At 41.1% G+C, this 21,121-nt stretch overlaps 2 protein-coding genes and 4 non-coding genes across 6 annotated transcripts in view; 2 read left to right on the top strand and 4 right to left on the bottom strand.

Moving 5' to 3' along the window:
* Positions 1–4,002, top strand: part of trappc10 (trafficking protein particle complex subunit 10) — a 57,302-nt gene extending 53,300 nt beyond the window's left edge. The window contains exon 23 of the mRNA XM_061723059.1: positions 1,191–4,002. Coding sequence (XP_061579043.1) covers positions 1,191–1,447 — 257 coding nt within the window. The 3' untranslated portion in view covers positions 1,448–4,002. The remainder of the gene's footprint in view (positions 1–1,190) is intronic.
* gdf3 (growth differentiation factor 3) lies at positions 3,599–10,150 on the top strand. Its single transcript, XM_061724290.1, has 3 exons — positions 3,599–3,602; positions 4,845–5,174; positions 9,223–10,150. Exons 1-3 carry the CDS (start codon positions 3,599–3,601, stop codon positions 10,053–10,055), a joined length of 1,167 nt encoding a protein of 388 aa, XP_061580274.1. The 3' UTR covers positions 10,056–10,150.
* A 6,704-nt stretch (positions 10,151–16,854) lies between these two features.
* On the bottom strand, positions 16,855–16,927 carry trnaf-gaa (transfer RNA phenylalanine (anticodon GAA)). The gene has a single exon. It is a non-coding gene; the product is annotated as a tRNA-Phe (tRNA).
* Positions 16,928–18,793: 1,866 nt separating this feature from the next.
* Positions 18,794–18,866, bottom strand: trnaf-gaa (transfer RNA phenylalanine (anticodon GAA)). Its single transcript has one exon. It is a non-coding gene; the product is annotated as a tRNA-Phe (tRNA).
* A 1,035-nt stretch (positions 18,867–19,901) lies between these two features.
* On the bottom strand, positions 19,902–19,974 carry trnaf-gaa (transfer RNA phenylalanine (anticodon GAA)). Its single transcript has one exon. It is a non-coding gene; the product is annotated as a tRNA-Phe (tRNA).
* Positions 19,975–21,027: 1,053 nt separating this feature from the next.
* On the bottom strand, positions 21,028–21,100 carry trnaf-gaa (transfer RNA phenylalanine (anticodon GAA)). Its single transcript has one exon. It is a non-coding gene; the product is annotated as a tRNA-Phe (tRNA).
* Between the last annotated feature and the right edge of the window lie 21 nt (positions 21,101–21,121).

The following is a 21,121-nucleotide window of genomic DNA, read 5'->3' as shown; positions in this document are numbered from 1 at the left end:
ACCTGTGATAAGTGAAATTCTTTTTACAATTATTATAGAAGGTTTCAAATTGCAGAGATCAGCACCGGAGCACGTATTCCACTGCTCTTCTGAGCCGCTGCATCCCGACTCTCGTCTTTTTCTCCTAAAGCCGCGGTGCAGGTGTCTTTTTTTCCAGAGAAGAAAATAGTTATGGGTCTAGGGCTGTTCGATTAATCGATTTTAAATCGTAATCGCGATTATGTAATTAGAACGATGTTAAAACGTGAAACTCGTAAAATCGATTTTTCACTTTTTTTTTAATTTTTTTTTTTTAACCTTGTCTGCACACATATTAATGATTGATACCATATTAATGATTGATGGAAATACCTCTCAATACCTGTGACAAGTGCCCCATCGGAGAGGCTCTTTAGTGTAGGAGGGGGCGTTGTAACATGCCACCGGGTAGACCGGCTCGTGTTCCTTGCAAAAAACTTGCATTATTATTTAGCATGCAAAGACCCAGTTTAGTTTAATTAGAAAATGTCTTGTTTTATTTAATTGGAAATATAACTTACTGTATGTTTGCAAGTGCTGATTTGCTGATTTTTTTTTTTCAGAGATAAAACTTTATATTTTATTATATTTTTTAAAACTTTTTTTCAACTTATTTTACAGAGTTTTGCACTTTATTCATTCATTTTTGGTTTAATAAGAGCAAAGTTTGCACTTAAAGCCCAATGGGGCAAATGTTCAATAAAAAAACAGCATATTTGAAATCATTTCTTTGCCTTTTGTCAATTCACAAAATAATCGTAATCGTAATCGAAAATCGGATTTTGAGAGAAAAAAATTGAGATTTTATTTTTGGGCAAAATCGAACAGCCCTATATGGGTCGTTGTTGTCGCTCTTTTTTCTTCTGGGCAAAAAGATTCTTATAAACCGACATGCCACCATAGATTATATCTGAGACTGTAATGAACGATTCATCAAAGGCTCCCGTTGTTGAGCTGCTGCTGAAGCTCATTGGCCGTTCTCAGCTTTGTGTTTTGGTCAGTGCTACTATATATATATATATATATATATATATATATATATATATATATATATATATAATTATATTATATTATTTGTAATCAGCACAAATGATCTGTCCCCACATGATAAAATCCACCATCCCCCCTGATTTTAGTCCTGCCGGTAACCAGTTTGTGTCCGTCCTCCACAGACAGCTGCGTGGAGAACGACAGCCTGTCCCTGCTGGACAAGACGCTGGACGAGCAGGGGGACACGGCCAGCATCCGCAGCCGCGGCAGCGTGCACTCGTTGGGCAGCAGCGGGGGGGGGGACGGGCAGCGTACGGGCGTGGCCGTGCCGCGCCTGGAGCCCTTCAGCCCCGGCCAGGTGTTCAACCACAGCCAGGCCCAGCAGGTGCTGGTGCTGCCCGCCCCCGACGACCACATCATGGAGGTCAACGCCACGTGACCTCCACCACGGCCGTCTCACAGGACTTTAACCCGCTCTCTGGGTGAACTCTGCTGACCCCCGGGGGCCCGCCGGGGCCCGCCGGGGCCCCCGAGTCCAAAAGCATGTTCACATCACTGGAGACTCTCTGGACTAGACAGTGAAGAGCCGACGACAACTGCTAATACATTTAAATAAAAGATTCATTGCCATACTTTGTACATAGCTCATTGAATGGATTTATAGATATAAATAAATATATATATATATTTATGGACTGATCAATCAGATCTGCTCCTGTTGTGCTATTTTGAACTGGAAAAAAAAACACTCAACTGTCCCACGATGCAGCAAAGCCCTGGATGTTTCCGTCTTGATCCGCTGCTCAGTGCTGTAACGTTGACTGGGTGTTGGATGAACAAGAAGCTGCTCCACCGGCGTCTATACCTGAGAGTTTAGCCTTAATCAGCTGCTGCTTTCATGTCAAACACTGCAAAAGCTCAAATCTTAAGAATATTTGTTTTATTTCTAGGTAAAATGTCTCATTTTTAGTTAAAAAAAATCTCATTACACTTAAAACAAGACTCATCACTTGAAAAAAAACAACAATTTTCACCTGTTTCAAGTAGATTTTCACTTAAAATAAGTAGAAAAATCTTCCAGTGGAACATATTGACTTGAAACAGGTGAAAATTGTCAAATAACAAGTTATTTTTCTGGTAATGACTCTTGTTTTAAGTGTAATGAGATTTTTTTTTAACAAAAATGAGACATTTTAACTAGAAATAAGACAAATATTCCTGGTAATATATAGAGTTTTTGCAGTGAAACCAGGCGGTTTGAATATCTGCGTGATGCTCTTCATAACCTTGACAGACTCTTGCCCTGCCGGTGCCCTAAATACTCCAAGCTTGTGCGTTAAAGCAGGATATTACGGGATGTGTGTAATAACGGTGAGCCCCACAGACACGAGGAGCCACAACTAAACTGCTGTGCAGTGAAAATGAAAACTATAGAGAAATAATGAGAGGTGGAACATTGAAGTCGTTCCTTCAGTTTGTTGATCAATAGTTTTCCAATCCATTCATGTAACTAATGACTGTTCACAGTCCGGTGTTTATTCCGTTCACTCCAACCTCCAGATCTGACTCATGCACCATCCTGACAGACTAAACTAATGTTTCCTGTCATCCTGACAGGTATTTGTTACCCAACATCAGCAGTCGCCTCCCGTTCATGTTTATCAGTATAAACAGACTTACCTGCAACGACTGACATTTAAACTGTCATGTTTGCTTTTACTGATCAATTCAAGCCAACCTTAATTTCCCTTTTAAGTTAATAAGTCGATTCTTAGGAAAAAGCTTGATTAACAAAATAAGTGGCAGAGGCTCAGCAGATGTTTGCTTGGGAAAAAAGTAATTATGGATACATCTAAACGTGCTGGTGTTTATAAAATTACTATTTTTTTTAAATCCAAAGCCTTGTTTTCATTGCCAACTTCAGCGGAGAACTCTCTTTTTAATCAAAAAAAAAATCTCATTACATGTAAAACAAGACTCATCACTGGAAAAAACAACAATTTTCACCCGTTTCAAGTAGATTTTCACTTAAAATAAGTAGAAAAATCTGCCAGTGGAACAAGATTTTGCTTGTAATGAGAAGATAAATCTTGTCCCACTGGCAGATTTTTCTACTTATTTCAAGTGAAAATGTACTTGAAACAGGTGAAAATGGTCAAATAACAAGTTATTTTTCTGGTAATGACTCTTGTTTTAAGTTAATAAGTCGATTCTTAGGAAAAAGCTTGATTAACAAAAAAAGTGGCAGATGCTCGGCAGATGTTTGCTTGGGAAAAAAGTAATTATGGATACATCTAAACGTGCAGGTGTTTATAAAATTACTATTTTTTTTTAAATCCAAAGCCTTGTTTTCATTGCCAACTTCAGCAGAGAGCTCTCAGGTATAAATCCAGTGGTGAAGCCAGAGTGTGTGTGTTTGTGTGTGTGTGTATCCTTGTCCTCCCGTGGTTGTACGACGGTCTTTGTTTCCGTACGACTGTGTGTGATCAGGAAAGACACCAGGATCAGCCGGTGCATCAGTCTGTCATCAGTGGGTTCTTCATATTCAGTACTGCGTATGCATATTTATTGTGTGTGTCTGCGTGAGAACATGGGTGAGGCCAGATCCGTGTCCTAGCTATGCACACGTCGTCGATGCTGAGTGAATGAGGTGGGGAAGTGTTGGATTAATTCCTTTGTGTATTTGAATGAATGAATATTGGCTTTTTCTTCACCCCTCCCCCTCTTGCCTCCCTTGTCCGTCCTCCCTGTAACTACATCCTCCTCTCCCGTGACCGCTGTACATACTGATCTGTAAATACTGATTCCAATCAAAATGATCTTTGATTGCCAACTATATTAAAAAAATCAATGAAAGCAGATGGATGTATGGTGTTTATAACAGTAGGTGCTGTATCCTCAACCCAATCAAGTCTCTTGTTTAGTTTTACATCGATCAAACAGAAATTTCATTATTTGTATTTGGGCCAGGCAGGAGAAAAAATATTTGAGGGGAAGATTTTTTTTTATTGTGCACTTCGAGATTAATGTTGAAATACAATTTCAAGAATAAAGTCAAAATTTCGTAAATAAAGTTGAAATTTCGAGAATAAAGTTGAAATCCAATTTTTGTGAATAATACGGAAGAGTATTAGGGCCAGGCAGGAGAAAAATAAAAATAATATTTTAGAGGAAGAAGATTTTTTTTCATTATGCACTTCAAGAAAAAAGTCGAAATGTCGAGAAAAAAGTGTAATGTTGAGAATAATGTGGAAGTACAATTTCGAAAAAAAAGTCGAAATGTATTTCAACTTTGCTCTCGAAATTCAGACTTTATTCACGAAATTTCGACTTTATACATGAAATTTCGACTTTATTCTTGAAATTGTATTTCAACATTAATCTCGACATTTCGACTTTTTTCTCAACATTTCGACTTTTTTTCTTGAAATTGTACTTCAACATTAATCTCGATATTTCGACTTTTTTCAGGCAGGATAAAAATAATATTTTAGAGGAGGAAGATTTTTTTTCATTATGCACAAAAGTCGAAATGTCGAGAATAAAGTCGAAATTGTACTTCAACATTTTTCTCGACATTTCGACTTTATTCTCGACATTTCGACTTTTTTTCTCGAAATTGTATTTCAACATTAATCTCGACATTTCAATTTACTCAGCACCGGTGAGGCAGCAGCAGAGGCCCGAGTCAGGCCCACACAGACCCCGCTGCGCAGCGTCTGCCCGGGCCGGGGGCCCCGCCCCCTCCGCAGGGGGCGGCCCCGCCCCTCATTAACACACCTGTGCAGCGTGACTCAGCATCAGTGACTCAGCTGTGGCCCCCGTCTCTCTCTCAGTCCCCCCTCACACCTCCCCTCACCTCGGTTCACACATGTCTCCCCTCCTGCTCCTCGCGACGTGTCTGGCCGGCGTGTGCTCGCTCCCCCCGGCGGAGGAGCCACGGGCCCCGGAGCGGCTGCTGCTCCGCTCCCTGGGGCTGTCGGCGGCCCCGCGGCCCCCGGGGGGCCCCGGGACCAGGACCCGGACCCGGCCCCGGCGCGTCCCCGCCGCGCTCTGGAGGATGTTCCGCGCGGCCGAGCAGCACACGCAGCCCCGGGACGGGGAGCCGTGCACGGTGTCGGAGTACGGAGTCCGCGGGAACATTATCCGCTACGTGCAGGACCAAGGTAGGACCCCGGGGGCCGCAGGACCGCAGGACCGAGCCCCGGGACCGGGCTTAGGGCTGCAAACAGTCCCGTATTTATAAAGTCCCGTATTGAGCTGAAAAGGGACGCACTTTGTCCCGTATTACTGTGAGAGTCAGAAAATAGTCAAATGAAAGATTCTCACTTGTTTTAAGAGTAGCATTAATGAAACAAATTACAAGAAATTGGTTAAAGGATGACAATTTAATTAATTCTAAATGGAAGGATCTTATAAATGACATATAGGCTATGGAATGGAAAAAATAACAATGAGACTTAGAAATCAAGTTTATATTTTTGAAGAAAGATGGGGAAAATAGGTTAGTTAACAACAAACAATAGCCCTAATGACCCATAACAGGATCTTGTGTATGTTTTGTCTCTGAATACGTCTATACTTCTGTTCATGTAGTGTAAATAAGGAATCCTCTGAATGATTTCTTATATGTATTGACAAAATGATATGTATAATGTTTTTAATTTAGTTTGATGGGTTGTTTTTTTATGTGTGTGTGTGTGTGTTTTGTTGTTTATTTTATTCTGTTGTCCTTTTTATTTTCTAAAAAAATGCAAGAAAAAAAGAAAATAGTCATAAAATTCAATTCAGTTTATTTGGGAAGGGACAGTGCACATTCATATACATTTAGAATTAAAAATGCAAATGCACCCAATTTTAGCTACAGAGCTAGTTTCCATTGGCAGTCCCCCGGCTAAAAATATAAAAGAAAGACAAGTTAAACAACAAGTTAGAACAAATACAAATAAAGCGTGCAAAAAGTTTCTGTTCTTGTTATTTTGCTTCTATTTAAGATAGAAGGAACAGGAGAACAACCTGACACATCAATCTTCATACAGATGGTGCTAAATTAACATGGCTGTTTCACTCACGGGATACAAGATTCACGCAATTATAATAATAATTCTAGCTCCCTGCTGCTGTGGGCTGAGCGGTGTCTTCCTGCTCACAGATGCCCCTGGTGGGTGTTTGGCTACACTGCAGCCTCTGGTGCCCCCCCTCTCCTCCCCCCTCGAACAAGAGACGTGATTCTCACATGAGATCTCGTGAGAATCATGCGTGAGTGGCATCTCATGGAACTGGAACCATCTGTACTAACACGATCTTACAGACCTTTACATATATTACAATAGGGAATACATTACACACATTACACATTTAGCAGTTAAAAGTTTAGGCGGTAAAGTGCCAGAGCAAGTTAAAGTGCTGGTTACGATTAAAGTGCTGAGGGTTTAAAGTTAAAGTGCTATAATGAGGGAAAGACAAGGAGGATGGAAGGGGAGGGGAGAGTGAAGATGGAATGGGCTGCAGCAATGCAAAACCAGATCACATGTATTGTTCGGTTGTGGAATTTAAGGTTCTATGCCAGTTGTAGAGTAAGCAGATTGTGGAGATGGGGCCGGAAGGAGAAGAGAAAGGGAAAAAAAAAAAAGGGACATGAAATAAAATGCCAATGGAAAATGGTATTGAGCTGTTATTTGTTCTGTTTTACTACAACTGTAGCTACAGTCATGGCCTTTGAGGCACAAATATGTTTACAAGTTTTCTACACACTTTCTGTTTTCACTTTTGTTATTGCACTAAAAATGTGCACTATTACAGAATGGATGTTCTGCTTTGTTTTGTATTGTTTTATATTAATTTGTACAATTTTAAGTTAAGCAGTTTCTGTTTAAGAAAGATACTTATGTTATTCAGTTCTTTTTGTTATTTTGTATTCAAGTGAATTGCATGATAATAAGTTGTTTTCCATGTGTTCATGGCATTTAAAAGTCAAATAATGACTTTCTGTTCCCAGATGGTTGGCACGTATTTATTGATCAGCGTTTTCATGAAGGCAGCTTCATCCAAAACTAGAGTTGCCAACTCCCTGTAAAATAAATAATGGACACCTCATCAACCCGGTTGCCTTCACCTTTCCTGGCGTCGTGAATTTTTTTTAGCCCCTTTTTTTGTAAGTGAAAATTTAGGTTTTTTTTGTTTAACTATTTGACTCAAACCTGAATTGAATTAGATGCATATTTTTAAATGCCATGAACACATGGAAAACTAATTATCCAGCAAATCACTTTAATACAAAATAACAAAATTAACTGAATAAAATAAGTATCTTTCTTCAAAAGAAACCTGTCCTACTTAACTTAAAATTGTATAAATTAATATAAAACAATAGAAAGAAAGCAGAACATCCATCCTGTAATAGTGCACATTTTTAGTGCAATAACAAAAGTGCAAACAAAGTCTGTAGAAAACCATATTTGTTCCTCAAAGGCCATGACTGTAACTACAGTTGGAATAAAACAGAAATAAATAACTTATGAACTCAACAGCTCAATGCCATTTTCCATTGGCGTTTTAGGACTATTTTTTGACTCTCACAGTAATACGGGACAAAGTGCGTCCGTTTTCAGCTCAATATGGGACGTACTTTAGTTTATAAATACGGGACGATTCCGTTTTTCAAGGGACGGTTGGCAGAACTAGGTACCGTGCTGCGGGACTGACCCCGGGTCGGAGCTCAGTCTGCTCTGTGTTCGTTAAAAAGTGATTCAGACACAAAAAGTCAAATAATGATTGTTTCTGTTCCCAGATGGTTGGCACTTATTTATTGATCAGCGTTTTCATGAAGGCAGCTTCATCTAAAACCAGCTCAGCTGATACAGCCTCCTACTCTAAGGTGTTTTATCTAAATACTGTTTCAGGTAGAAATGATCAGTTGTGCCAACATACTCCTCCAGGATCAGTGTTGTGGATCAAAGCAGTTCAATTACATTGTATTTCTATAGCGTCTATTCCAACAGAAGTTGTCTCTAGGATCTTTCCAGAGACCAGAACACGACACCACCTCCTCCCCCTTCTGCATTTTGGATTGTTTCTGTAGCAGTATATTTTTGTCAATCATATCTTTCCAAACAATTTATTACTTACAGGGATTTGCATATCTCTCTTTATTACTCAATAAATCAGAAAATGCAATCATAAGCTGAGGAAAAAGAAAAAACATAATCATTTTTTGCCCTGCTTTCTGGATTAAATGGTCTTTAAAAACAGGGAAATATTGAATTATTAATGAATTAATAGAGATAAATCTTCAAAATATGCGTAAGCGTAAAAGATAGGAAGCTTTGTGAATAAAAGAATAGACTTTATTGATCTCCCAGAGGAGAAATTCAATTGTGCAGCAACAAAACACACACGCGCTCAACGGTTTATACAAATACACATGAAAGTATGACAAGGTATAAAAAAGTATATCCTAAAAAAAATAAAATAACCAATAAATAACTAAATAATTAAGAAAAAAAGAGCTATATAAAATGTAGAAAAATGAGCGATGTACAAGAGAAAATAGTAAACTCAAAAAACGGATAATATTTACATGTGCAAAAATACGTGAGGTTTTTAGCGGGCGAAGGTTATTGAACTTTCAGAGAAACGGGTTATTGCACTCGGGCGGCTACAGTTGCTTAAAAGTTACTACAAAAGTTGTACTTAACCCTTGTGCTGTCTTTGGGTCAAAATGACCCAATTCTTCTCTCCTTCTCTCCTTCCTTCTTCCTTTCCTCTTCTCCTCCTTTTTTACCCTCCTTTACTCCTTTGCTTCCTACCTCCCTTCCATCATTCGTTCCTTTATTACCTTCTTTGCTTTTCCTTCCTTCTTTCCTTATTTTCTCCATTCCTTCCTTCTTCCCTCCCTTCTTTCTTTCCTTTTCTCCATTCCTCCCTCCCCTTCCTTTTCTCCCTTCCTTCCTTCCTTCCTTTCTCCCTTCCTTCCATCTTTTCTCCCTTCTTTCCTTCCTTTCTCCCTTCTTCCCTCCCTTCCTTCTTTCCTCCCTTTCCTACTTCCTTCCTTCTTTTCTCCCTTCTTCCAAAGACAGCACAAGGGTTAAGTGGAATTCTGGCTTAAAGTATAGAAAACCATGTGAAATTTCACTTTCTGTTAGTTGAATGTGAATCAGAGCAGTTTGTGTTGGTTGAATGTGCCTGAGTGACTGAAGCCTGTGCGTCCTGCAGGCAGCCTGGTGTCTGGCGTCAGCAGCAGCAGCAGCAGCAGCATCGGCGGGGGCCCGGCCCGTCTGGAGAAGCAGCTGTTCTTCAACATGTCCGTCCTGCAGCCCGTGGAGCTGCTGTCTCTGGCCCGGCTGGAGCTCCGGCTCCACTGGAGGCCGGTCCGGGCGGCCGACTTCCTGCAGGGCTCCGGGGCCGTGGGGGCCTCGCTGTACAAGGTGATCCGGGCCACGCTGAGGGGGGCCGACCGCCACGCCAACCGCCGGCTGCTGCTGGCGCAGTCGGTGCAGCTGCAGTTCGAGCCCAGCTCCATCACGGTGGACCTGACCGCGCTGGCGGAGAGCTGGCGCTCTCCGGGACGCAACTACGGCCTCATGGTGGAGCTGCTGCCCCTCCGTGCAGCTCCGGAGGAGTCCCTGGACCTGCCGGAGGTCCGGGCCCAGCTGGTGGCCGTGTCCCTGGACCCCCAGCAGTGCCGGTCCCGGCAGCGCCGCAGCGCCGTGCACCTGCCCGTCACCCCCAGCAACGTGTGCAAGGCCCGCCGCCTCTACATGGACTTCCGGGACGTGGGCTGGCAGGACTGGATCATCGCGCCGCAGGGCTACATGGCCAACTACTGCCACGGGGAGTGTCCGTTCCCGCTCAGCGAGAGCCTGAACGGCACCAACCACGCCATCCTGCAGACGCTGGTGCACTCGCTGGACCCGCGCGCCACGCCGCAGCCCTGCTGCGTGCCCGTCCGCCTCTCGCCCATCTCCATGCTCTACTACGACAACAACGACAACGTGGTGCTGCGGCACTACCAGGACATGGTGGTGGACGAGTGCGGCTGCCGATGAGACACCCGCCATCGATAAGACCTCTACGTCTGACTGGAAGTCTAAATTTATCACTGTTGCTCAGCGGTCTAACAGTTCTGGGGGGAATTTCAGTATTTGAGGGAATGTTTTGTAGTTTAATGTTTTTAAGCAATGTGATATTTGAGATTGTGTTTTACTATAAATATTAAAAGGAATTAAAGTATTTTTGTCAGTCATGAGGTAAAATAACCTGTGGGGAAAGCAGGTTATTGTGCCTTTTTTTTTTTTTTGGGGGGACTTAATCTTTATTTAGTTTTCAACAATACACCACTTTTTTTTTTCTTTCTTTTCCCCTTTTTTAGTTGCATACAACATTTGTACACATTATACATTTTATTAAGCAAATAAAACAAGAGAAAACAGCATAATTATTCACTCCAAAATATACGTATATAATAACAAACTCATAAATTAAAAAAAAAAATAGTAAAGTCAATAATAATTGTCCACTCCAAGGTACAACGGTGTGTATAGTTTTTTTATTTTTTTTTTTTTATAATATAAGTTTAGGATTGCCTTCATGGGAGATGCATGTCACACGTCTATAAATGCACTTTTCACTTCATACCTGGAGCACGAAGCTAAAACCATCTTATTCCTGCAGCATCCTGAAATACATGTAAACAGCTTCATTCAAGGTTCAAAATAAAATGTTTATTTTTTTTTCTAATGGCAACAAAAAAGCTGTTTAATGATATTTGTGTTTAAGAAGTAAACTGTGCTTTTACAGCGGCTCCCTGCTGTTGAAACGGTTCCGTGAGCAACATCAGCAGCTCTTATCTCCGTAATGAAAGATGCCCTATCTTATCTCTTCCTGTGTGATAGCTCTCCCATCCCCCGTCACCGGCAGGGCTGGGGAGAGAACACATGAAATGTTGCTTTTAACTTTTTGAAAGAAGTGTTTTGAAGCAGCATTTTCAAAGCTTTTCCTTCCAGATTACAAGCCAATTAACATTTACTATTTTAGCTTTAAGTTGTACACCCATCTGAAGCTCCACACCACAGACCAAACAAAGCCTGTTAACTCGCCCAAGAGTCCAGTTCTGCTACAACAATATGAGGACTCTTAACCCTTGGAAACCGTAGCATTTACGGAGATCAGTGTATTCAACGTTGTTTAAATTGAGTGGCAGAAAGACTGAGTGGCAGAAAGACTGAGTGTCAGCGTAAACTTTCAGTTTGAGCAACTGGAAAACATCTAAAATGGGAAAGAGCTGTTGTGTGATCGACTCATAGATTTAGCAAGAAATCTGAGTTATCGTTTTACAGACTGCTGATAAATAAGCTCTGGAGAGACAAATGAATCGCTGCAATTCACAGAAACAAGTGGATTCCAGGCACCGAAACGTGGATTTGTGGTTCCCATTTTGTATCAGGTAATGTTGGATTTTTGGGTAGCTAACGTTAAACGGTCAAATCATAAAGTTCGGTGTCCTCATCACTTTAATTTCTACAACAAATCCTGCCTTGAAGTCGGACCAAGCGTCAAGACTTTTGTAAGCCTTCAAGCTTTGCTTCGTGTATTTCCCCGGTGTAGAAATTAAGTACATATAAATATCAGGAAACTGGATTCATGGCCAAATATTAATGTCCATGGACCACTGGTTCTTGGTAACTGTACCAAATATTAATGTCCATGGACCACTGGTTCTTGGTAACTGTACCAAATATTAATGTCCATGGACCACTGGTTCTTGGGGTAACTGTACCAAATATTAATGTCCATGGACCACTGGTTCTTGGTAACTGTACCAAATATTAATGTCCATGGACCACTGGTTCTTGGTAACTGTACCAAATATTAATGTCCATGGACCACTGGTTCTTGGTAACTGTACCAAATATTAATGTCCATGGACCACTGGTTCTTGGGGTAACTGTACCAAATATTAATATCCATGGACCACTGGTTCCTGGGGTAACTGTACCAAATATTAATGTCCATGGACCACTGGTTCTTGGTAACTGTACCAAATATTAATGTCCATGGACCACTGGTTCTTGGTAACTGTACCAAATATTAATGTCCATGGACCACTGGTTCTTGGTAACTGTACCAAATATTAATGTCCATGGACCACTGGTTCTTGGTAACTGTACCAAATATTAATGTCCATGGACCACTGGTTCTTGGTAACTGTACCAAATATTAATGTCCATGGACCACTGGTTCTTGGTAACTGTACCAAATATTAATGTCCATGGACCACTGGTTCTTGGGGTAACTGTACCAAATATTAATGTCCATGGACCACTGGTTCTTGGGGTAACAGTACGGGTCACTGTCAGGTCCAACTGATTTTAATTTAAGCCGATAATCGGCTGTTATCCCGTCTTCTCCACTAGTTGCAGCTGTTTTTGCCACTCCAGTGGGGAAGTGACGTCAATGCAGACCCTCTATTAGGAGTTTTGTCCTTTTAATCAACTTGTTCCAACAAATATTCACCAGCACCTAAGCCTGTGACAAGGGGGGCTTGAAATTGGTCCACCCCGGCTCCCATCAAAACGCTTTACAGCCTTGCTTGAGACAAGGGGGAATAGAACGTTTACAGGTTTCAGTGGGATTAGTTAAAGTTGGTGGTCCCTTGGTAGCCGAGTTGACATGAAAATGGCCGCGGCCTGAATATTAGTTTAATTCCTTGTGTAGGGGAAAAAAAGACCTGTATTTCTCATGCATCTCCATGGTTACGAGCCAGGAGAAGTAACATGTCCAGTCCAGGACACACTGCAAAAACTCAAAATATTAAGAATATTTGTCTTATTTCTAGTTAAAATGTCTCATTTTTAGTAAAAAAAAACTCTTATTACACTTAAAACAAGTCATTATCAGAAAAATAACTTATTTGAAAATTTTCACCTGTTTCAAGTAGATTTTCACTTAAAATAAGTAGAAAAATCTGGCAGTGGAACAAGATTTTTTTTGCTTGTAATGAGAAGATAAATCTTGTTCCATTGGCAGATTTTTTCTACTTACAGGACTGTCTCAGAAAATTATAATATTGTGATAAAGATCTTTATTTTCTATAATTCAATAAAAAAAAACTATTGCAAGCCTTTTATTATTTTAATATTGCTGATCATGGCTTACAGCTTAAGAAAACTCAAATATCCTATCTCAAAAAATTAGAATATTCTGGGAATCTTAATCTTAAACTGTAAACCATAATCAGCAATATTAAAATAATAAAAGGCTTGCAATATTTCAGTTGATTTGTAATGAATCCAGAATGTATGACATTTTTGTTTTTTTTTAATTGCATTACAGAAAATAAAGAACTTTATCACAATATTCAAATTTTCTGAGACAGTCCTGTATTCCAAGTGAAAATCTACTTGAAACAGGTGAAAATTGTCAATAACAGGTTATTTTTCTGGTAATGAGTCTTGTTTTAAGTGTAATGAGACTTTTTGACTAAAAATTCAATGAGACATTTTAACTAGAAATAAGACAAATATTCTTGTTAAGATTTAGAGTTTTTGCAGTGCAACAAACATGAAATGGCTGTAAATATCCATTGATTGCAGATCCAGCAGCATTGAACACCAGCATTTTAACTTTTAAGACTCATTTCTTTGTCTGGTGTTATTGTGATTAACACCACGACTGCCTTTCTTCCAGCACCGTGAGGATGTTTAGTTTTCTCTCCTCCTGTGATGTGTAGCGCTGCCGAACAGACAGATAAATGGAAGTGAGAGCGAGCGGAGCAGCAGAGGGAGACAGGAAGAGAGCGGAGCCTCCGGCACTTCAACAGCTCTTTTTCTGTCAAAGACAAAGTCATTTCCACTTCACCCTCTGGGTCTCGTGGTTCCCTCAGCAGTCAGACTCTCAGCACTGTTTTCCTTCCCATCTCTAAAACCGGAGCATCAATCTCTCCTCTGCCTCCCACATGAATCTCCACCTGGTGACGGATGAGGCGCAGAGCTGAGTTATCTCTGTTTTGCTTTACGTCAGCGGCTCTGTCCCAGATGCCCGGCAGCCTGTGCTTGGTAAAAGAACCAAGGAGAAAGGAGGTAAAAGGATGTGTGATAACTGTGATTCAGGCTGCCGTAAAACGTCTTATCTGTCTGATGTACAAAGCCTGGATCCCACAACTTTGGTTCCTTTTCCTTTCTTTTCAGTTCAACCCTAAAGTTTTGATGGCTTTGTTTTAAAAGCCTCAGTCTCGTCATGAAATGTGAAACAAATATTTATTTTCCTCTCAAGAGTTACAGAAAATGAGTTTCATTATGTCAGGCATTTATTTTGTAGGTTGTTTTGTTTTATACATAACTGTCTCAGAAAATTAGAATATTGTGATTTTCTGTAATGCAATTACAAAAACAAAAATGTCATACATTCTGGATTCATTACAAATCAACTGAAATATTGCAAGCCTGTTATTATTTTAATATTGCTGATCATGGCTTACATCTTAAGAAAACTCAAATATCCTATCTCAAAAAATTAGAATATTCTGGGAATCTTAATCTTAAACTGTAAGCCATAATCAGCAATATTAAAATAATAAAAGGCTTGCAATATTTCAGTTGATTTGTAATGAATCCAGAATGTATGACATTTTCGTTTTTTTAATTGCGTTACAAAAAAAAAAGAACTTTATCAAAATATTCTAATTTCCTGAGACAGTCCTGTAAGCAGCAGGGAATCAGACATGTCCATCAGCCTCAGCTAAGCTGCTGTCAGCCCTGACGCTCTGGAATCAGACTGGAGAGAAGAAGAACTGGACACTCTTTCCTGAAAGGCCCTTTTGAACCCCCCCCCCCCCCCCCTGGTGTTGTGGAACATTGTATTGTAAATAAGCAGAAGGAGCAGGCCCAGAGGCTGGAAGGACATCAGGAACGACCATGGCATTTACACAGAGCATAAATGAGCTCAGCTCAGCTTCATCTGCTGATCCTCCAGGTCGACCCACAGACAGTCGCAGTGGTCTATTATGGCGCTTTTCCACTAGAACCTACTCAGCTCGACTCAACTCGGCCTGGTTTCTTTTCCATAACAATTCAGCACCTGGATCAGAAGTAGGAGGTTGGAGTGAAGCTGCTGTGACGTATTTGATTGTGTGATCTAAAGGAAGAAGACAACAACACTAAAGATGTAGAACCTGGAGGAGATGATAGATGTGCTGCTGGGTCTGTGGCTTGTGTTTGATATCAAGTTAAAAAATGAGAGTGAGAGAAACTTCAAGCGGCGACACTTTTTAATTTTTTTAGTTTGTCTCTGCTGCTGAAAAGTCAGCTGGATCCGTGAGCAGCTATGAAGAGACAGAGCTCCTAGTAGATCTGGTCGTTCCTTATCTCCGTCTAGATCCCTTTTTAATTCTCTCCTCAGCACCAGGTTTATGAACATCTGACCCTCAGAGTTGGATCATGAAACAGACTTTTGCTGCCATTGCGGCCGCTCGCTTGGTCGACGGGCTCCGTCTGTACTGTTGAAGGATTGTAGATGCGTGGGCTGACATGTCTGCTGGGTTGGGCTGTTGTTCGGGCTTTTGCAAAAGCCGGCATCATTTCCGAGGGGCCGCACGGCACGGAAAATGACTCGGCTACTCAGCACGGCCAGAGAGCTGCGGGCTCTGCCCGTCGCAGCTGATCAGTTCTCCCGGTCTCAGCTGATCAAGCTTGGATGAATGCAGAAACGGAGGATGAAGATTTCGATGGTTTTGATTAATGTAATAACTTAAATAAAGTTCAAACTAAGTTTTGCTCCCGCTTTATTTTTAATTATTTATTTTTCGCTCTATTTGTGTGTGTTGTGCGCGCGCGTGTGTGTGTGTCTTGTAAGGCGGCGCTCCGTGTGTGTGTTTTAAATACAGAAATTACACAAAACTGAGGGTGCGCCTTTCCACACGGCGCGCCGAATGGTCGTGAAAATACGGTACTTGTAATATTGATTTTATTCACTAAAAAATAAGAAATGTCCGCCATGTTTTTTTTTTGGATTCAGTCCGCAAATGACGACGAAAAGCATTCTGGGAAATTTTTCTGGCCTAAGGTCAACTAGGGTGCATCTGAAATCCCTAGCTGTGAAGGGGTAGATTCATACTGTACACACTACCCTCGTTTTCTGCACTCCCCCTAGATGAAAAGAGGAATTGGGACACCACTACACTGACGGGAACGTGCAAAATTTAGGGGTAGGGCTGAAAAGTAAGGGTATGGGGGGGATTGGGACAGGGCCTAAAACTGCAGAAATCTTCCAGCTGAAATAGTTTCCGAATTCCCGGATCGAACCTCCTCCAGGTTCTACATCTTTAGTGTTGTTGTCTTCTCTGTTTTAATCACACAATTAAATACGTCACAGCAACTTCGCTCCAACCTCCTACTTCTCATCTGGTGTCTAAAAAGAAACAAGGGCAAGGTGAGACGAGGTGAGACGAAGCGTGGCGAGTCGAGTCGCGCTGAGTAGGTACTAGTATAAAAGCGCCATAAAGGTCTCCCAACTGAGGTATTTCGGCATGGTCAAAGCTGTCAGGTATACCTGTGACATCGGTGCTGCCACCTACTGGTTGGTCTGTATCAGCAATTGATGACAATCTTTCAATTCTTCAATCAATGCTCTCTGTAAAACTGTGAACACCTTTTAAATCATACCAGCCAGGGACCTTTAGATGGCCAGTGTAACACTCTCCCAACTGAGCTATTTCGGTGTGTTAGAAGTTTCTAGGTATACTTGTAACATTGGTGTTGCCACCTACTGGTTGGTCTGTGTCAAAAATGGTTCAAGTCCTTCATGCTATTGCTCTCTTTAAAACAGCAGATATCATCCAACTGAGACTGCTGCCGAAACCCGGGATCGAACCAGGGACCTTTAGATCTTCAGTCTAACGCTCTCCCAACTGAGCTATTTCGGCACATTCAAAGTTGACAAGTAGGGGAGAACGGGTTGATTTGAGCCTGTGGGGAAGTTGAGCCACCCCTTGTTTATGATCAACCATAGACAAATTTGGTCACGTGACCACGTGTGTTTGAAGAGTCATCCATTGTACTCACCCTGTGATGGAGAGAGGCTGATCCAGTAAGTGGTAAGCATATTTAAGTTCAAAAAACAGTTTTTTTCTGTTCAATGTGAATTTTTCATGTTCAAGGAGTGATTCTTGCAATTAAAGACAAGTTTGAACAAATCTCACATATGTGTTAGTGGATTAGGAAGTTATAATATGAGGCTATACTTTTAGCATGATGTTAGCTCTAAACTGCTGGATGATACAAGTTTTTTAAAATGGTAGGGGTGGGGTAATTTTAGCCAAAAGGCCTGGGGGATGTTGAGCCAGTCAGTGGCTCAACTTCACCCACTTATTATTATTATTATTATTATTATTATTATTATTAATAAAGTATTATGTTACTGTAATATGTTCATTGCATTCTTACATTTTATCACCAAAATTATGTGACATTTTGAAATTTAGACCAGAAACCATCATGCAACGCCACTATAAACGGAAGACAGACAGGGCTTCAACTCCTTTTGTGGATTTGGACAGAGCAGTGGCAGAGGTACAGAATTGGAAGTCCATTCGTCAGGTGGCAAGGGACATGAAGATCGACAGGATGACTTTAAAGAGATACATGGATATGAAACAACCAGGAGAAGTGAAAAGAACAGGCCATAAGAGAGCAGGACATGCCAATCAAGTCTTCAGTGAAGAAATTGAGACAGAGCTTGCAGACCATATAAAAAATCTAGCTGCAATGTTTTACGGTCTAAGTGCCATGAAATGTCGTGAACTGGCATTTGAGTTAGCACGAAGAAATGGCCTTGATGTCCCTGCAAGCTGGATGAGAGACGAAAAAAGCAGGTTAGTCTAAGTGTACATTTATAATAATTGGGAATATTAATAATTTTTTTTTCAGGGAAATGCCCACCATCATTCTTATGTAAATCTCAACGTAAACTGCAATGGTTGAATAAAGGATAAATAAAAAGATAACCATCCTGGTCAATTCAGCACACCTGATTCTAGTTAAACTACTATAAACTTAGCTTGTCTGATTAACATCTAAAACATGCTGGATAGGGGCTCTCAAGGACCAGGATTCGGCACCCCTGATTTAGGCTATATATCAACTTTTAACCTTTTATAGGACGTGATTGGTTCATGAGTTTTAGGATACGCCACCATCTGTCATGCCGCACTCCTGAAGCAACCTCTCTCGGAAGAGCCACTGCCTTTAATAGGCACAATGTGGGGGAGTTCTAAAAAGAAACCGTTTTAATCACACAAATAAATACGTCACAGCAACTTCGCTCCAACCTCCTACTTCTCATCTGGTGTCTAAAAAGAAACAAGGGCAAGGTGAGACGAGGTGAGACAAAGCGTGGCAAGTCGAGTCGTGCTGAGTAGGTACTAGTATAAAAGCGCCATAAAGGTCTCCCAACTGAGGTATTTCGGCATGGTCAAAGCTGTCAGGTATAGCTGTGACATTGGTGCTGCCACCTACTGGTTGGTCTGTATCAACATTTGATGACAATCTTTCAATTCTTCTATCAATGCTCTCTGTAAAACTGTGAACACCTTTTAAATCATTCCAGCCAGGGACCTTTAGATCGCTAGTGTAACGCTGTCCCAACTGAGCTATTTCAGTGTGTTAGAAGTTTCTAGGTATACTTGTAACATTGGTGTTGCCACCTACTGGTTGGTCTGTGTCAAAAATGGTTCAAGTCCTTCATTCTATTGCTCTCTTTAAAACAGCAGATATCATCCAACTGAGACTGCTGCCGAAACCCGGGATCGAACCAGGGACCTTTAGATCTTCAGTCTAACGCTCTCCCAACTGAGCTATTTCGGCACAGTCAAAGTTGTCAAGTATACCTGAAAAATTGGTGCTGCCATCTACTGGTTGGATATACCAAAAATTGTTGACAATATTACCAAAAATTGTTGACAATATTACAATTCTTCAATCAATGGTCTCTGTAAACCTGTTAACAACTTTTGACGCATATTAGCCAGGGATCATTGGATCTACAGACTAATACCTTCCCAGTTGAGTCATTTCTGCGTGTTAGAAGTTGCCAGGTATACCTGTGACATTGGTGCTGCCATCTACTGGTTGGTCTATCTCAAAAATTGTTGAAAATCTTACAATTCTTCAATGAATGCTCTATGTAAAACTGTGGACACCTTTAAACTCATTTAGAATGTGAGAAGTTGCCAGGTACACCTGTCACATCGGTGTTGCCACCTGCTTGATGGTTTGGGTAAAACATATTTCAGTTCTTCATGATAATGCTGTCTTTAAACCTGCAGAAATCTTCCAGCTGAAACAGTTTCCAAATTCCCGGATCGAACCTCCTCCAGGTTCTACATCTTTAGTGTTTTTTTCTTCTCCGTTTTAATCACACAATTAAATACGTCACAGCAACTTTGCTCCAACCTCCTACTTCTCATCTGGTGTCTAAAAAGAAACAAGGGCAAGGTGAGACGAGGCGATACGAGTCTTGCTGAGTAGGTACTAGTATAAAAGCGCCATAAAGGTCTCCCAACTGAGGTATTTCAGCATGGTGAAAGCTGTCAGGTATAGCTGTGACATCGGTGCTGCCACCTACTGGTTGGTCTGTATCAACAATTGATGACAATATTTCAATTCTTCTATCAATGCTCTCTGTAAAACTGTGAACACCTTTTAAATCACACCAGCCAGGGACCTTTAGATGGCCAGTGTAACGCTGTCCCAACTGAGCTATTTCAGCGTGTTAGAAGTTTCTAGGTATACTTGTAACATTGGTGTTGCCACCTACTGGTTGGTCTGTGTCAAAAATGGTTCAAGTCCTTCATGCTATTGCTCTCTTTAAAACAGCAGATATCATCCAACGGAGACTGCTGCCGAAACCCGGGATCGAACCAGGGACCTTTAGATCTTCAGTCTAACGCTCTCCCAACTGAGCTATTTCGGCACGTTCAAAGTTGTCAAGTATACCTGAAAAATTGGTGCTGCCATCTACTGGTTGGATATACCAGAAATTGACAATATTACCAAAAATTGTTGACAATATTACAATTCTTCAATCAATGGTCTCTGTAAACCTGTTAACAACTTTTGACGCATATTAGCCAGGGATCATTGGATCTACAGACTAATACCTTCCCAGTTGAGTCATTTCTGCGTGTTAGAAGTTGCCAGGTATACCTGTGACATTGGTGCTGCCACCTACTGGTTGGTCTATCTCAAAAATTGTTGACAATCTTACAATTCTTCAATCAATGCTCTATGCAACACTGTGGACACCTTTAAACTCATTTAGAATGTGAGAAGTTGCTAGGTACACCTGTCACATCGGTGTTGCCACCTGCTTGATGGTTTGTGTAAAACATATTTCAGTTCTTTATGCTAATGCTGTTTTTAAACCTGCAGAAATCTTCCAGCTGAAACAGTTTCCAAATTCCCGGATCAAACCTCCTCCAGGTTCTACATCTTTAGTGTTGTTGTCTTCTCCGTTTTAATCACACAAATAAATACGTCACAGCAGCTTCGCTCCAACCTCCTACTTCTCATCTGTTGTCTAAAAAGAAACAAGGGCAAGGTGAGACGAGGCGAGACGAGGCGTGGTGAGTCGAGTTGAGTCGCGCTGAGTAGGTACTAGTATAAAAGCGCCATAAAGGTCTCCCAACTGAGGTATTTCGGCATGGTCAAAGCTGTCAGGTATACCTGTGACATCGGTGCTGCCACCTACTGGTTGGTCTGTATCAACAATTGATGACAATCTTTCAATTCTTCAATCAATGCTGTCTGTAAAAACTGTGAACACCTTTTAAATCACACCAGCCAGGGACCTTTAGATGGCCAGTGTAACACTGTCCCAACTGAGCTATTTCGGTGTGTTAGAAGTTTCTAGGTATACTTGTAACATTGGTGTTGCCACCTACTGGTTGGTCTGTATCAAAAATGGTTCAAGTCCTCCATTCTATTGCTCTCTTTAAAACAGCAGATATCATCCAACAGAGACTGCTGCCGAAACCCGGGATCGAACCAGGGACCTTTAGATCTTCAGTCTAACGCTCTCCCAACTGAGCTATTTCGGCACGTTTGAAGTTGTCAAGTAT

This window comes from Cololabis saira, chromosome 6 (assembly GCF_033807715.1).
Source record: "Cololabis saira isolate AMF1-May2022 chromosome 6, fColSai1.1, whole genome shotgun sequence".
NCBI lineage: Eukaryota > Metazoa > Chordata > Actinopteri > Beloniformes > Belonidae > Cololabis > Cololabis saira.
The sequence above is the reverse complement of the archived record's forward strand: the minus strand, read 5'-3'. Positions and strand labels throughout refer to the sequence as shown.